The sequence below is a fragment of the Tinamus guttatus genome, unplaced genomic scaffold (genome assembly GCF_059628265.1).
Source record: "Tinamus guttatus ecotype Peru unplaced genomic scaffold, ASM5962826v1 Tinamus_guttatus_pri_ptg000311l, whole genome shotgun sequence".
NCBI classification, from domain to species: Eukaryota; Metazoa; Chordata; class Aves; order Tinamiformes; family Tinamidae; genus Tinamus; species Tinamus guttatus.
This window is the reverse complement of record NW_028288845.1, coordinates 2,736,019-2,753,691: the sequence shown is the minus strand read 5'-3', so window position 1 is coordinate 2,753,691 and position 17,673 is coordinate 2,736,019. Positions and strand designations below refer to the sequence as shown.

Genomic DNA, 17,673 nt, shown 5'->3' with positions numbered 1-17,673 from the left:
CTTGTATTATGTTTCTATTCAGTAGAAGGTTGTATATATAACTGCATCTTTGCTTACCGTCTTGCAGTTTCTCTCCTTTAGATTGGAGAGGGAAGTGTAATATTAAATGCTTTTTTAAGATAAGAACTTGACCTTTTTTTCCTTGTGCTTGTGTAACAAACACTGGAAAGAATAAGTCGTACTCTTCCTTAAAACATCAGGACTACAGTTGATTAAGTGTATAGCAACTAGTAAGTTTACTTTGGTATATGGTGCGCATAAGTTTAAGCTTAAATTTCTTGGTGCTATTTAAAAGGACAGCTTGATTGTAGGTCTGTCTATGTTGTTATAGGGAAATTAGGAAGAAGTGAAAGTCAGATATTAGAAACTACTGTTCACTTGTTTAACTTACAGGTGTGTGTTTTTGTTTGTTTGTTTCCTCAAGTTAGTTAGTTAAAAAATTTAAAGCTGGTAGACTAAACTATTTTTTTTCGTCTTTAAAAGAGAAAGACTGTATCTGGGCCCAAATTTTGAGTATCGGACTCCCCAGCCTTCTTAAATAAGGCAAAGAGGGCTACTTTCTTAGACTGCCCTTGACAAGGTTATGTTTTGGCTTCTAGAAGATGACGAAATGCATATAGATTACATTTAAAGTTTGAAATGCTAAAAAATTCTGTCTATTTCATGTAGTAAGACAATGTGTTTTGTTGTCATCAACTGTGACAACATCCATTATAGTCTTTCACTAATACCTTGGGATAAAAGTAGCCCAAGATAAGTATTAATAATTGCTTAGATGGAACATGTATATAAAATATACTTATTGGTAAGAAAAAATATAAGTAAGTATGTAGCTTTTTCTCTCAGGTACTTATTAAAAATAACATGAATGGATATTTTCCACTCCCAATTCATCATCTTACTGTACTGTAGGTGAAGGCAACTCTGAAGTTGTTAAATGTGTCATCAGTTAACCACTTAACAACTTCAAGCATAAAAGATGGTCAGTATAGACCATACTTTTTCAGACCTCTGACTAAATCTTCTCTTAATCCATTCAGCTTCCATTGGAAGTGGGATTTGTCCAGTTAGGCTCTGGTTGTCTTGTAGAGAGAACTTTTGAATTTGCTTATACAAATCTTAATAGCCTTTTTTTAAAGGGAGGCACTAAAACAGAGCAGGTGTATTCTCAAATGCATGCATAAGCCTACTTGAGTGCATTGTTTATGCACTGCTGGTTATTAGATTTTCTTTGTGTAGCAACTTTTTTCACAAATTATTTTGAGTTTTTCTCTTAACAGAGGATCTCAAGCTTTAAAATTCTTCAACACACATCAATTAAAATGCCAACTGCAAAGACATCCAGACTGCGCTAATGTGAAACAGTGGAAGGGTGGACCTGTGAAGATTGATCCTCTGGCTTTGGTACAGGCCATTGAAAGATACCTTGTAGTTAGAGGTATTTATATCTTATGTAGTAACGCGGGTATTTTGATTCTTAGGATAATTAGCACTATCAGTAGTACAGAGCCTGAAAAACCTGACAGGATTATACTGAAGACAAACGTATGGTACCTAAAAAATATATTTAATCCACAGAGAAGAGACTTGAGCTAAAAGGGAATCTGTCATTTTCTAGAATGCTTTTTCATGTTGTGGTATGTTTAGCCCAAATTCTAACAGAAATATAATCAAATTAGCTATCGGGTTGTCTGAAGCGGCATATTTGATGCCACATGTTCATACATGTTGGTACATGTCTGAACTTTCCATTCTTCATGTATTTGGGGACTGAAATCACTCAAACTTCACAAAAGTTACATTATAAAGGTATTACTGTGCTTAACTTAAAAACATGTAAGAATATTTCTTCTCTTTCCCCAGGTTATGGTAGAGTTAGGGAAGATGATGAAGATAGCGATGATGACGGGTCAGATGAAGAAATAGATGAATCTTTGGTAAGCTTTTGATGGTTGGGGTAAGACAGCAGCATGGGGAAAGCTTTGAAGAAAAGCAAACAAACCAGTTATTTACCTTATTTATTTCCTTCAGGCTGCTCAATTCTTGAATTCAGGTAATGTGAGACATAGGCTACAGTTTTACATTGGGGATCACTTGCTGCCATATAATATGACTGTGTATCAAGCAGTCAGGCAGTACAGTTTACAAGCTGAGGAGGAGAGGGAATCTACAGATGATGAAAGCAACCCCCTGGGAAGAGCTGGGATTTGGACAAAAACACATACCATTTGGTAAGTCGGTTAGAGAAACCAGAAGCTGGTGACTAACTTCTCGAAATTTCTAGCTGTATGTTCTTGAAGAAAATTTGAATATAGATTTCTTTTTTTTTTTTTTTTTCTCCTTCAAAACTGTGAAGCTTTGAATTTGCTGATGTGCTTGAGATGCTTAAACCATAGTAAGCATTTATTGTGTGATAAAACTCTTCCTTCTAGCTAATGTAAATTCACATTACGTGGGTAACATATAGTAAAGCTGATGAACAAAAAATGACAATCTGAAGTGATAGCAACTCAGTAGAGTGAAATTACTCTCTAGCATTGGACAAGTAACTACAACCAATAGAGAAAATGGCTGCAGTCTACAATTAATGATTAACTTGATGCTGTTTTCTTAAAGATAATTATTGTGTAGATAAATGTATTCTCTGGTTATAGCTTAGATTTGTATGGGTGTAAGAAGCACTCTTGGCCTATGACTGTAGCAAGCATTTTTAAGTTTCAGCTTTGTTTTTCTCTCACTAATATTTAAATGCTTGTCATTCAAACCAATAGCTCTGTGTGATATGTTCATTCATGCCTTTTGCTTCCTCCAGTTAATGGAGCTGGAGGGGACCCATTTTTCCTCCTCTGTTCTTTATTTCTGAGGGGCTAGCTCCAAAGGCTGGAACTTACGCAAATGCCCTGTTCTTTTCAGCCTTTAAAGATCAAGTAAAGTTCCATTAATCAAAGTAGTAACAATTCTAACAGATGGTTTTGTTTCCATGTGTGTTAATTGCATATGTGTTCATTGAAAATAAAAATTTCTTTTGAGGTACAAACCTGTGCGAGAGGATGAAGACAGTAATAAGGACTGTGTTGGTGGTAAAAGAGGAAGAGCACAGACTGCTCCTACAAAAACCTCCCCTAGAAATTCTAAAAAGCATGATGAATTGTGGCACGGTGAGTATGTAGCATGCTGAGGTAGTATGTTAGTGTTAGATGTTTCCGAAAGCGGAGGAGAAGCATATATGGAGACATCACAATAAAGATTTCTTTAAAAGCATGCATAATAAAAGTAAATATATAAAAACATATACATATAAAAATAAAAGCTGCATATAATCTAAGTAAAATGATTTGTTTGAGTGCCAAGCAAATGACAGTTTTTTGTTGATTGTTTGTTTTTTCTTTTTTTTCTTTTTTTTCCCTCCTGCTAGATGGTGTATGCCCTTCGGTATTAAATCCTTTAGAAGTTTACCTCATATCTACTCCACCTGAAAACATAACATTTGAGGATCCATCATTAGATGTTATACTTCTTTTGAGAGTTTTACATGCTATCAGTCGATACTGGTATTATTTGTATGATGTGAGTAGAGCACTTCTAACTACTTTCCTACTTAACATGAAAATCTGTCTTCAGTAGCTCTTAAAACAGTCTTTGATCCCTACCCTCAAAAGAGAATGCTAATATCTTTTTTCCCCCCTACCTCTTTCTGTAATTTATAGTGAGTTGAAGGCTTAACTTTCTAATGGTGAGGCATGCATGCTCTTTACTTTGTTAAAATAAACATATTTTCGAAGTTCTTTATCATTTAAATTCAATAAAAAGGAATCCTTCATAAAAAGGAAATTAATGTTGGAAATCTATTTTGTATTTCATAGTTCATCCTCTGTATGTGTCAAATGACAATGAAAGTTCCCTGCTTCATACCTCCCCCCCACTCATTCCTTTCTTTCCTTTGTTAAGCAAATTATAGGTGTTTTAAAAAAAATAAAATAATAATAAAAAAAACCTCTGATATTCTTTAGTTAGAAACTTGTTACTCTTTACCATCACAGAATGCAATCTGCAAGGAGATAATTCCAACCTCAGAATTTATCAACAGCAAACTGACAGCAAAAGCAAACAGGCAGCTCCAGGACCCTTTGGTAATCATGACAGGAAATATACCCACTTGGCTGACAGAACTTGGAAAAACATGGTATGACTGACTTGCTCTCTGGTATTTCAGACTAGAGTTCAGTAGGCTTCTTGGCTGAGCGGCCCAAATACAGTATATTGCAATGGTTTTGAAAGCATCAGAGAGAGTAAAATACAGTCCCAGCAATCTTAAATTCCCTGGTGCTTCTTGGATAAATGTTTACACATGTACTGCATAGTTTGAACCATATGTGGATGGAAAGGGCTAGGTGCAAAGTTTAGACCAGGCTTACAGGTGTTACTGAGTTGAAATTTGAAGTTTTCTTGTTGAAATACAAATACTTGAATCTGTCATATGTTCTTCTGTTTAGCTTCTTAATGGCATTTTTATTGCTCCACCATGCTTATCTTGGCATGTTCAATACAATTCTAAGGAAAATAAGATTTTTTATTATAAATCTTAAATAGTTACTGTTTATGTTAAGTGAGTCTCTAAAAAAAAAAAAAAAAAAAAAAAGTCATAAACACAGTATAACTTTGTAATAAAGTATTTGTAATGCTTTGTAGTATCCTGAGACAGCAGAAGCTGTAAAATTCTTGCACCTGCAGGGCTGGGGAAATCGGGAAATTGAGTTGACATGCTTGACTTTTCCAGGTGTGGTAGTTAGTAATATTGAGTTTCCCAACCACATATATGTACTATAGAGATACTACATGGGATCTCACAAATTTTTATTACAATTCCAGACCATAAACTACTTGTTTACTTAATGTATGTTCTTATATATATGTCACCTGTAGCCATGTTTGCTCCATAAAACTTTCACTTAAATATTAGTGGAGGACTGCACTGAGTACATGCACATATTCAGTAATAGTAGACCTAATAAAATACAAAATTTCTCTGTTTATTAGTCTTCCAAGATACTCTCTTTTTAAGCATTTTTAAAAGTGGAGAAGGTAGACTGATGTACATAGATTCTCATTTCTTCCCCAAGTACCCAACCTTGAGTCGTTGTCTTAAAATAGTTATTTGAGTTAATACACTAATTGTAAAGCAGACATGAATAAGTAAATATGGCCAAATTATTCAAATACATTCTTTCTCTGGAAGAAAATTTTCTGGACTCTGTGTTTGCTTTTTGAAGTACAGTCTCAAGACTCTGATCATAAGTATCATAACTGGAACAATAGTGTTTTCTGGAGGCCCTCTTTAAGGGACTGCTTTTAGAAGTGTTAAAGAAAGAAAAAGGGAAAAAAAAAAAGAAAAAGTCTTAAATATACAAACAAAACAACCAGAAATGTAGTATGCCTGAAGCTATGGCTTTATTAAACACTGGTAGAAGCTTTCTTTTCTTGAACTGTAGCAATAGATGTTAGTTGAATCTCAGCTAACTGATCCAACGCTCTTTACAGCCCATTTTTCTTTCCATTTGATACTCGACAAATGCTGTTTTATGTAACCGCTTTTGATCGTGATCGAGCCATGCAAAGACTACTGGATACTAATCCAGAAATCAATCAGTCGGACTCTCAAGATAGCAGAGTGGCACCACGACTGGACAGGAAAAAAGTAAGTATGACCTATCTGTAAATAGAATGAATGATCTGTTTGCTTTGCTGGTGTCTTTGAGAACGACATTTTGAACAAGGTTATTTTTTTAAACTTCAACTTTCCGTAGGATAGCTACGGAAGCAAAAATGAGCCACCTTTTCACAAGCCCAAAAACATAAAATGTGTGTCTTCTAGGCATCTGCCATTAGATGGCAGAACTGGCTATTTTACAATTATATTGCTTTTCCTGAGCCTGAAGTTGGCGAAGGCTTTCTGGGCATTCCTAAGATGAACCTAACAGTTATTTTCATTTGTTATTTTCATAGACTGGCAAATGGCTTCTAAACCTCTGATTCTCTCTACGTAGAATTCCAGAATAACTGCAGTAATAGCATTTAAGGAGTTTAACTATTACCTGAATAAACTGAAACCTTGTCCTTAGCATTCTGAGAGAGTGTTTAAAACTCCTGTCACTATGCAATAATATAGTTAATTTGTGACTGTCTTAAATTGGCAGTGTCTCTGGTGTCTCATCTTGAGTCTGGAGAGGGATGTTATTTGCTTTCTAGTATAGATATGCAGCATAATCTTGGATACCTTGGGAAGAAAGACAAGAGAAGTTAGGTTCTCATGTAACTAGTAAGGTTCTCATGTAGGTTCTAGGTGTAACTAGTTAGGTTCTCATGTAACTACTTCTGGTAGATAGAAATCCCAGTGCTGTGTTTGAAACCTTCAGTTTTCTCTGCTACAGATCTTGGAAAGGCAGGAAGAGGAAGCTTCCTTTAGGCTGCTGAGCTTCAGCATCTCTGATTTGTTTTTCTGCTCAATCTACTAGCTTTGGGGTGATGGCAAGAGCAGAAAACCTATGTGAATGTAGGCTAATAGCTTGTATGCTACATCATCTTTTCTAAGCCAGTGCTTATAGAGCTCTTTTACTTCTCAAACATTAAACTGAAGGGAATGGACTGACCACTGGGACTCTGCTGTCCCAGACAGGCTCCTCACATGCATGTGAGGTGTATAACATAACATCATGTGGTGACACTTTGCTATGTTGTAGCCCTGTTGCTGGATCCTGGACAAGAATAGCAGCTGTTCTAAGTTACACTGGTAGAACTGTAAGGATTTTTGTTTTATGTTAGTATTCCAATAGTATTCTAATCTGTTTTAATATAAGGCAAGAATGTAGTCAAATGGAATATGAACTCACTAATTATTGAACTGTTCAACTACTGACGTGGTGGAAAAGTTTGTGTAATTAAAATCTCTTCTTGTTTTAACTGTCTTGGGAATTGGGACTTACAGACATAATTTCATTACTTAAAACTTCTCTATAATGTGTAGCGCACTGTGAACAGAGATGAGCTGCTGAAACAGGCAGAATCTGTGATGCAGGATCTAGGCAGTTCAAGAGCCATGTTGGAAATCCAGTATGAGAATGAAGTAAGTAATGTCAATGCCATCTAACTTAACTCCTTTTTAATAAAGATTAATGCAAAAAGCTATCATTTCCCTAGAATGACTTGGTCAGAATCTCCTTCCTGCTGCCATGAAATTCTGTCTATTAATTATCCCTCATCTGCTTAGTTACAGTTTTTAATTGCCAGGAGAAACTCTGAATGTGTCCATGGAATTTCATAATTGGCTTTATTCTAAAACGTATGTTTCTTCTAACACTCACCAAACAGCTGCACTTCCCTTTCTTCTATAGTATGATCTTTAAGTGGGTAATTCTTTCATTCCTTTATCTACTCTGTGATGTATGGTTTTCTTAAGCTTTTCAATTCTATTATAACTGTTGGGGTAGTTAGTTTCTCTATAGGCTATTGCAAAAAACCTCTGTTGTAGCATGAATTTAGACTAAGTAAAGATTTTGCTGTGACCTAATGGACTGTTTTGTGTGTTTTTTATTTTTGTTCTTGTTGTTCTCTCCTTGCACCCTTCCTTCCCTTCTGAAGGTTGGCACAGGCCTAGGCCCCACACTAGAGTTCTATGCACTTGTATCTCAGGAACTGCAGAGAGCAGACTTAGGCCTCTGGAGGGGAGAAGAAGTAACATTAGCCAATCCAAAAGGTAAATATTTTGCTACTAAAGCCCTCAATGTTGATCAGATATAAGACTGATTCTCAGGTGGCTTTTGTTAGTTGAAGAGTTTCCATAGTATCTCATATTCCGGTCAGATGCTAAGGCTCATGATAGGGTGAGATTATTTAAAAATAATAATAAAAAAAAAGTTTAGATTATGGTTATCAACAGATGAATAAAAGTTACCTACTTTTAAACTTGACTCTGGAATGCAGCAACTAGAGTGTGTGGAACTTCTTTTTTCCTTCTTCAACAGGAAGTCAGGAAGGTACCAAGTATATTCATAACCTTCAAGGCCTTTTCGCGCTTCCCTTTGGAAGAACAGCCAAGCCAGCTCACATCGCAAAAGTTAAAATGAAGTTCCGCTTTCTGGGCAAACTGATGGCCAAGGCCATCATGGATTTTAGACTGGTAAGAATAAAACATAGAGTGATTCTAACAGGTTACATGAAAAATCTGGTTTGGGGAGGAAGAGGGGAGAAATAGCCTTGAGAGTTGCATGGAAGCATCCTTCCCTTTAGGGAGGGAGGACAATATATGCTGAAGATCTTTAGACTTATTCTTGAGGCTACACTGCAAAAATGGAAAAGCTAATTCCTGTCTGGTGTTCCAGTTTCTGCATACTGGCTCCAAAATTATTTTTGGTTTATTTGCTGCTAAGCCAGCTGATAATTTGCTGATTGTTCTGATGCATACATATTTCAGACCTGTAAATTTCTCAAATCAAAACACGCAGTGTTTTGGGATGTGAGAAAACTAACAATTACTCAGTATTCTAGATCTCACCAAGAAGGAAAATAGGAAAATATTATAGTTCTGAAAAGATTAATAGTTCAGTACTAAAACATGTTTTGATTCCTAGGTGGACCTTCCTCTTGGACTTCCTTTTTATAAATGGATGTTAAGACAAGAGACTTCCTTGACATCACATGATTTGTTCAGTATTGATCCAGTAGTAGCCAAATCAATATATCATCTTGAAGATATTGTAAGACAAAAGAAGAGACTTGAACAAGACAAAACACAGGTAGGACAGTAACCTAAGAAAGAAAGAATGCATCGTTACACGTTTCTGGTCTTTAAGAAGTGTTGAATAGTGTGTGATGGTGCTTAGAATCGGTGATAATAGTGACTACTTCATTTTAATAGAAGGAATAGTATTAACATGGCTAGTAATTATAACAGCAGCAATTGTTTGTAGACTTAATCATTAAGCCATTCTGGGTAATGTGTACCTTAACATTAGAAGTTTATTGCAGAGTCTGTGTGGTTAGAAGCAAGCTAGAAACAGTGAAAATGGTGAATTCTTTGAGTAACTTCTGGTCCGTTCAAGGATTGTAACTGGCTTCAGTATGGGGAGGGGGAAAAATCTATCCTCAATTTTGAACATGCATAAGGCTTAGCTTTTGTTACTAATTTAGTTTTGTTACTGGTTTAATTTTCTTTTTTTCTTTATTTGGAAACGCTTTTGCTTTTTCCACTGAAAAAAATATGTAAAACTAATACAAATTCACTTTATGTAAGCATACAGATCCTTCTACAGCAATAGATTTCTTAAAGGATACCCACTCTTGTTGGTAGGAGGAGGGTTGTCACATATGCTTTCTTTTCGTGTGTGACATGAAAGCATCCAATATTAATAGATTAGATGGTAGTAATATAGTTCCTCCTCTCTGTATATCCACTTTGTTACTAGTGAAGTTATTGCAGCCCCTCACTCTCCCCTTGATCACCACTTCTGGTTTCCAAATAAGAGTTTGAAAAGTCTGAAACCCGATGGAAAAAAGCTGAGAAACATCAGCATGCATGCCAAGTACAAATGCTGTTAATTTCTGTAAGAGGCTGAGTACCTCAGTTTCACATATTCCTCCTTTGCTTGCAACAGTATTTTCCAAACTTATAATATGCAAGAATGAAAAACAATCCAGAGTAGCTTAAAAAAAAAAAAAAACTTTCCAGTATATCCATTTAAGATTTTTGCCTTGTGTTTTTTGCTATTATATATACACTGGGGAAAATGGAGGAAAACAAGTACTGTAACTGTATTAAAAGTAATTATTATAGAAATGTTCTTTTAGTCAAAACTGTTTTAGAAGTTGTAACTTTTGGATAAATTGAGATGAATGAATTGTTCCTTACTGGCTTTTACTTGACTCTTTTTTTTTTTTTTTTTTTTTTTTTTTTTTTAAAGACCAAAGAAAGTCTACAATATGCATTGGAGGCTCTGACTATGAATGGCTGCTCAGTGGAAGACCTAGGGCTGGACTTCACACTTCCAGGGTTTCCTAATATAGAGCTGAAAAAAGGGGGAAAAGATATACCAGTCACCATCCACAATCTAGAGGAGTATCTCAGAGTACGTAAAAGCAAAGTTAGGGCTGCGTTTATTAATTCTTTCTCACTTTACTCCCCAGTGTGTTTCCAAATGTATTTCGCTTCATTCTTGTGGACACAGCAATACTTCTGCTGCTAATTGCTTCTGGTTTGTTCTAGTTGATTACCAAAGAAAGAATTTGAACCTAGTCAAGGCAGTTGAAATTTTGTCATAGAGAATTGTCTGGCTTATACTTAATGACGTCTTCAGACTTACAGAGGTGTGTAGGGTTCTCGTTTGCTTTTTATGACTATAAAGTGTTGTAATAGATGGAGTTGAGTAGAGCTGCCAACTTTCAGATTCTCTTAATAAGATCCCTCATTTTGATATGCTAATGAGTGTTTAGGCTACTGATGCAGCAGCTCTTGCCACACTTCAGTTGTCTTTGAAATGTGGTGCTGGTTTTGAAGCTCTTTGAGTCAGGCTTACGAAAGCATCGGCTCAGTGCTGAGCAGAAATTAAAGCAAATGTTTAAACCTTTAGGTAAGGAAGAGGGAATAAAACAATGCTGTAATAAGCTGAATGTAATAAGATGCATGCATCTTCATTTCTGTCTCAGAAAGGACATAAAGCCTAGGGAAAAGGGCAATACTGATGAAGTTTCTGCATAGGGAAGTATGAAATGGAGTAGAATCAATCCAGCCTGGCAAGGAGATGGGGAAAGAAAGGAAGAATGAAGCATGAAGTCAAAGTCAGGAGGAGGATGGGGCTGGGAATAGTTTTTTGCATGCTGAAAATGTCAAATTCTAGTTTCTAAATAACGTATTTTTAGGAAAATTCATTTACTACTAATTTTATTCTCAGAGGATTGTTAAGATTTTCAAGCACTTCCCAAGCTCCTATATATTACCTGAGAAATTTGCAAAGTTATTCTCTAATCTACACAACTGAATGTTAGTAGCAATTTTAGTTCATGTTCCAGATTCAACCAGTGTGCACATACGCAGTTTTCATAACTCTGCTTGTTGAAAGAGAATGTTGCTGATCAAGAACACTTAAGTCTGCTTGGAAATAAAGCTGTTTGCAGACTTGCAGATGAGAAGTGCCAGCAACTGTAGTTTGTTAGAAACAGAATTTTCATTCTTAACTTGCCAAGCAAGTTTGTTTTCAAGTCTGACTTGGAGTGTTTGCAATCAGTTACTTGCTCTAGATAGCCTTCATGACTCTCCCATATTTGAAATATGCTTTCAGGGTTGCAAAAGGTTTGCTTGCTTCTTGTTTGGAAACTTGCAGGACTTTTTTCTGTAGAAGACACTTGTACTTTTTTTTTTTTCTTTTTTTTTTTTTCCCTCTTGGCTTTATATATTAAGAGAAGATTAATATAAATCCTATTATCTGCTATCCAGGCTTAATGTCAAGGAAACAGAACGACTTGAGACTTATCAATGACCTCCATGTCATGCGTATGATGAATTGCAGTTTTGAGGCAGTGCGCTGATCAGTTAGCCTCTACACCTTCCTATGAACAACAGCCTTGCTATTTTCATTAAAATCTTGTTAAATTACCATTTAGACTAGTTTATAAAACTAAGATATCCTACTACTACTTGCATGCCACCTCCCCCTGCCTGTTGTACATTAATCAGAAAGCACTACCTTACATGCACTACCTTAGTCAGAAAATTGAGCTATATGAGCCAGTAGTGTCCTGAAAGACTTGATTCATTTTTCTCCTTCCAGGGTAAGGAGACTGATTTTCTTACTATAGATTTCTGGACAATCAAATTTGTGGACACCTGGCTGATAGAAAATACAGTTCCAAGTCAACACCATCTACTAAAATAGTGTAGGGGCTTTTGTGCTGCTGGTGCTTATGAACTTGCTCTCTTCAGTATGAAATCTGATGCATAAAAGTAGGGATAACTGAAATACAAGAATTACATTTTCCCTAAAGAACTTTCCACAGAACCTAGTAGGCTGTCGATTCTGAGAGCTGTCTGGACTCAGTAATTCTAATTATTGGAACAGTGTTCAAAATCTGCTTCAGAAGTCCAGCAATATCATGAGTTCTTACCCTGTTCAGACACATGTCTAAATAAACATCTTCGGAAGCTTGCTCAGTGTTGCAGGTCAGAGCATTATCACGTTGAAGCCAGTAGTTGTGTTGCAACTCGTGGTTTACAAGCAACCTTCATTCTCGGTTGCAGTTGAGGACACTGCAAGTGTAATCATCAGTGGCGCTACCTGATAAAAGAAAAAACAGATCTTGAACTTGGTTATGTGCCATCAACCATTTACCAAAATGTCTCAACTCTTTAGTATACAGACGCAATACCTAGATTAGGCTTTAATAACATCTAAAATGTGATATATTTTTTTGAGCAAGGCTTTAACTTCTGTTAAATAGAACCAGCTTAACCAGCTGCTCAGATTTCTGACTATTAGCTTTGCTCCCTCAAAAATCAAGCCATCAGTTGTTTAAATTGCATTTCAGTTACATGTTTGTTGTATTCTAAATATGAGTTTTGTTTGCATTTGTGGTGATGAAGCAGATAAAGTTTTTTTTTGTTATCCTTTTTTATTTTTTTTAAACACTGTTGCACTGCAAGAGTGCTACGCTTGCATACAGGCAGCAGTGAGCTTGTGAATTAGGGCAGAATAAGGCCATGCCTTAGAGCAGCAGCATGAATCTAAGTTCAAATTCTGCCAGTACAGCAAGCCTATGATCAGATTTCTGTGGATCTCTCTTTCCATAGTCTGTTGTATAGAAGTGATAGTCCATTCTCCCTTATTCAAATAACTTTTTTCTCTTTTCTCCTGCAGTTGGTTATATTCTGGGCACTAAATGAAGGTGTTGCCAGACAGTTCGACTCCTTCAGAGATGGATTTGAATCTGTCTTCCCCCTCAGTCATCTTCAGTATTTCTATCCTGAGGAGGTTGGTAAAAGTGTTCTGAATTGATGCTGTCATGATGCTCTCATTCCTTTTGGCTCTATGTATAGGCAATCCAGATACTGTGTAGTCCTAAAACAATAGACTTATTTCTTGTATGATGCATATTAACTGCAATTCAGTCTTTTAAACTGCATACTTATATTTTTAAGATTTTGTGCAGCAGCAGTTTGTTTTGATGCTGAGCTCAGTTTCCTGTAAAATCTAGTATAACCATCTCTTTCCAGGAGAATGCTTCAGTTTTATGTTTAGGCTATGTATTGGAAGGAAGGTGAAGCAATTCCTTGTGTTGCAATTCCTCCTTCTAGTTGCAGGACAGATGTGGAATTTACTTGGGACATACTATGGATGGAAGGGAAAAGCTTTTTAACAAGAACAGAGGAAGAAGCAAAGAATAGCATACTTCCACTTTTTTTTTTTTTTTTTTTTTTTTTCCCCTTAGCTCTTAGATGACCTGAATCGATATTCTGTTTGGATTAGAAAAGAGGGTCCTTTATTACTCTGCCTGCCTTTGAGGAGGTTGTTTTGTTTTTTTTTTCTTTCTTTCTTTTTTTGAATACTGTGCTTCCTAGGTTTTGCTTACAATCATAAACTTGCACCTTTAACTTCACGAAGGAATGTTAGGTATGCAGTGAAACAGCCACCTTCAAGAGTACCACCACCACCTATTTTTCTGCAACAAGTATAAGTCCAGTGAAAAGTATGAATGCTTTAGGTCTATAATCAGTCTCTTAAGGGTCCTCACTAGATTTCTATTTTTTTGTAATATAAGTGATGTTGTAATTTGTTCTTATTGTATGGTTGCCTGCATGGTTTGATGCTTATTTCTGCTTAGAAATGGTAAAATGTTGATGTTAATCCATTGCGAATTAAGAAATTCTGGTGACCTAAAGTACAGAATAGGAGTAAAGTCCTCCTGAGATATTTGATATCTTCACTAGGACATAAGCATGAGATCTAGTGCTTTGTTGCTAGTCATATATCGGGCCATTTGAGCTTTTTATGCAAATCATTTCTCAGTATTTATACTTTTTTTTAAAAAAAACTGTTTATAGAGGGAATAGCTAGGTGTGTCAAACTTCTATTTCTATTGAGATCTGGGCTTTATAACTCTCTTATTCTGGAGGGACATCTTTCACATTTTGGCTTTAGCCTGTTAGCTCTGCTTGTCAAATACCATAGGAAGAACAGGCAAAGCAGGTTAACCTGACGTACAAAGCAGCCATGTAACAGATACCCCTCTGCCTAATGATTTATGCTACTTTATTATTTGAAAAAAGAAACCAGAGTTCTAAAACGAAAATGTAAACACTTCATTCTCCCCCTTTCCACAGATTTATTTAAAATTATGAAATAGTTCCAGAAGAGTTAAGGCATTTTTGGTCTCAAGTGTAAATTACTTTCTGGGATCTGAAGCAAACCTCCAGATTCATTCAGCATCCCTGGCTCCCACATACACTACTGGACTGTTGGCAAAGGCAGATTCAGGTAGTGAGGCTGTGGCTGGGATGCAGGTGTTTAGGTCTGAAGAACTTGGAGGTTGCGTGGCTTGGCTGAGGTAGACTTGCAGTGCACTGTTCCAGAAAGTGCTGCTGCAGTCCTAATGGAATAGGCAGTCTGCATTCTGCGTCCATTCTAAAGGGAGGGGAAAAATACCTTGTCTTTAAATTTTACAGCTGGAGCAGCTCTTGTGCGGCAGTAAAACGGACACTTGGGATGCCAAGACATTGATGGAGTGTTGCAGACCAGATCATGGTTATACCCATGACAGGTAACATGGTGTCAGGCTTATTAAAATTAAATATTAGCACTGGAAAACATGCATCTGAATATTTAATATCCTGTTGCTTGAATGTCATTATTATATGAAGCTTATTTGAAAATGTCGAGATGAATAGAAATCTGATGCAATTATTTTAACCATAAACAAAATATTAAAAACTGTCTTTCTCTCCCTTTTTAGTCGAGCAGTGAAATATCTCTTTGAAATTCTCAGTAGTTTTGATAGTGAGCAGCAAAGACTGTTCCTTCAGTTTGTGACCGGTAGCCCCAGACTGCCTGTAGGAGGTAGGTTTTGTTTATAATATATTGCTTGGTATGAAATTAATACTACTGATGCCTTTCAGAATAAATGGATTATTTCAGGAAAGGCAGAAGTTATTTATGTGTGTGTTTGTATTGGTGCCTCATATTTATTTGACAGCTCTTGTTTTATAAGAGTGGATTTCAGCTGTCTTAAGACTAATCACGGATTAGTTTCAAAGCTTTTAATTCAAAGGATTCTCTCTCATGGTTTAATTCATGTTACCTATTACAGAACCATGAAAAGTTCAAACTTCTTTGTTCAATTGTTTAAAATAAAAACCCATCACCTTGTTTTCTTTAGCTAGAAATATGTACTGTAAATTGTGACCAAAAAATAATTCTTACCATGTTCTTAGCTGAATGTTTTTGCAAATATTTCATTATATATATGCTTTATCTACTTAATATTATTTTATTAGTCTCTTTAATTAATCCCTTATTTTAGAGAATGAGCTGATTAACTTTTTTCTTCTGGAGAAAGTTCAGGCAGGATTGAGGAGTAGGAGTGCAAAAACCTTAGCTGCAGGGGAAAAAGGTATAAATGTGGTGACAAAAGTCAGATATATTCCAGGTATCTTCAGAAAAAAAAAAAAAAAAAAAAAGGCATGAGAACAAAACTTTTACAACTCTTATTCTGGGAATAAGATTTTTTTTACTTATAAAGAATGCAGAATTTAAAAATAGATCTGTCTAGTTTTCCCAGGATTAGTAAGAGGTGAATAAACTAATCAGAGAAAACTTCCAGTATTTTTTTTAGCTTGTCCTCTGGCATTGTGAAGCCATATGATAAAAGTTTCAAGGTAGAGGTTTTTTGAGGAGTCGCTCGGTGAGGGTATATGCTGGCTGCATTAGTACAGCATGGCTTTTCAGGGAGAATGCTCTTGCTCTGAATCTCTCTTCTCATTAACAGGCTTTCGAAGTTTGAATCCACCACTGACAATTGTGCGCAAGACATTTGAGTCTACGGAAAATCCAGATGATTTCTTGCCCTCAGTAATGACTTGTGTGAACTATCTCAAATTGCCGGACTATTCAACTATTGAGATAATGCGTGAAAAACTCTTGATAGCTGCAAGAGAAGGGCAGCAGTCATTCCATCTTTCCTGATCACAATGAAAAATGCAATGTCTGCCTGTTACAGCAAAAGACAAAAATCATGATTCTTTTCTAAATGTATCACCTGAGTCAAGGAAACGTGTTACGCCTTCTTGTTGTAGAAAAACGGCTTGCAGATTATAAACAAAGACACTTGGTTGATATTCATTAAAGGCCCCTATGGACTTAAAGTGATCAGGCCCTAAAAAGTTGTTGTGACAAGGTTTCTTTAGCAAGTTCTTGTTTAAATTATCATTTATTTGATGAGTGAAGTTTTTAACTTGCTTTGCTGTGTGAAATTTAAAAAGGGATGTTTTTCCAGGCTGGAACAATAAATGTCGCTGTGCAGTTTAATACTGGGCTGTGTGTATCCATCTAGCTAAGTCTGAAGTTTTTCCTCCAAAGACAACTTTTGTACATAAGTACAGAAATTAAAATACACCATGTATTTGACAAATCTAGTTTAGTAGACTAGTTCTGTGTACCCTCACCTGCCTCTAATTTTACCCATCCTCATGTATTGTCTGATGTGCAATTCACTTGGTTCTTTTTGTGTGCAACATTCGGCAATTGTTATGTTTTGGTTAGCATGGACATTTAACTGCTCCATGCCTTTTTTTTTCTCTGATTAAGATAATTTAAATTTTACTGAAATCAAATATATATTGTCAATATAATTCAGCCTTTGTAACTAGGTAGAACCTTTCTTATAGCTTAGTTTTACTGTAGTGGTAGGATATACTGGTGACAGTCTTTACCAGGTGATGCTCTAGAGCTGTTTACACAGTGATTCAGGCAGCAGAAGCCTCTTCTTAGAGGCAAGGAAGAATCCATTTCTTTTGTGTAGTTGAAGTCCAACAGCTTGGGCTGGCCAGTGTTGTATTGTGGTAAGGCCAGAGCATTTCGAATTGATGTAAAGTTTTTTAAAAAGACAAATTCATTGTTTCATTCCCTGTTCAAGTAAACAATTTTCTTGTTCTTGATCTGAATTCCCGGTTACTTTTGTAGCTTTTTTTTCTTTCTTTCTTCCTTTTTTTCCTCTCTTTTTTTTTTTCTCCTCTTCCCAGCACTAGCTTGGAACAAACAGTTCAGCCTTTGTCTTTTGACACAGATAAAGCACCTGTAAGCAAATGCTCTGTCCAACTGTTTTATGTGCTGATTTCTCAAATCTGCAATAATTTACTTCATCAGGTTAATGTTTTTACCTGAATATAAATAAAAAAGTTTGCTTCACCTTTTTGTTCATAGTTTTGTACTGTATACATAAAGTTCAATTGTGTAAATTACTGTAATGCAAGTAAATCATCCTGACTCTACTTGGCTAAAAGCCAGCAACTAGTGGATGATTTACTGTTAAAACAAGACCTTATGAAACCTCCAACTCAAAGGGAAATTTTTTTTCCTTTCTATGGGTTTAAAAAAAAATGGGCAATTGCAAATCATCCTGAGATGTACATGCTATATA

General features: G+C 35.9%; 1 protein-coding gene across 7 annotated transcripts in view; it reads left to right on the top strand.

Annotated features, from left to right (window-relative positions):
* Positions 1–17,455, top strand: part of TRIP12 (thyroid hormone receptor interactor 12) — a 71,770-nt gene extending 54,315 nt beyond the window's left edge. For 5 of the 7 annotated variants that reach the window (XM_088528538.1, XM_088528537.1, XM_088528532.1 and 2 more), the window contains 16 exons: positions 1,266–1,438; positions 1,864–1,937; positions 2,032–2,231; positions 3,031–3,158; positions 3,416–3,567; positions 4,041–4,183; positions 5,539–5,695; positions 7,022–7,120; positions 7,636–7,750; positions 8,019–8,173; positions 8,625–8,789; positions 9,954–10,118; positions 12,900–13,013; positions 14,705–14,799; positions 14,992–15,095; positions 16,024–17,455. In XM_088528538.1, the coding sequence (XP_088384664.1) occupies positions 1,266–1,438; positions 1,864–1,937; positions 2,032–2,231; positions 3,031–3,158; positions 3,416–3,567; positions 4,041–4,183; positions 5,539–5,695; positions 7,022–7,120; positions 7,636–7,750; positions 8,019–8,173; positions 8,625–8,789; positions 9,954–10,118; positions 12,900–13,013; positions 14,705–14,799; positions 14,992–15,095; positions 16,024–16,220 (2,236 nt within the window). In that variant the 3' untranslated portion in view covers positions 16,221–17,455. The remainder of the gene's footprint in view (positions 1–1,265; positions 1,439–1,863; positions 1,938–2,031; positions 2,232–3,030; positions 3,159–3,415; positions 3,568–4,040; positions 4,184–5,538; positions 5,696–7,021; positions 7,121–7,635; positions 7,751–8,018; positions 8,174–8,624; positions 8,790–9,953; positions 10,119–12,899; positions 13,014–14,704; positions 14,800–14,991; positions 15,096–16,023) is intronic. The other 2 variants (XM_088528539.1, XM_088528535.1) reach the window with 1 other exon arrangement.
* Positions 17,456–17,673: the final 218 nt, after the last annotated feature.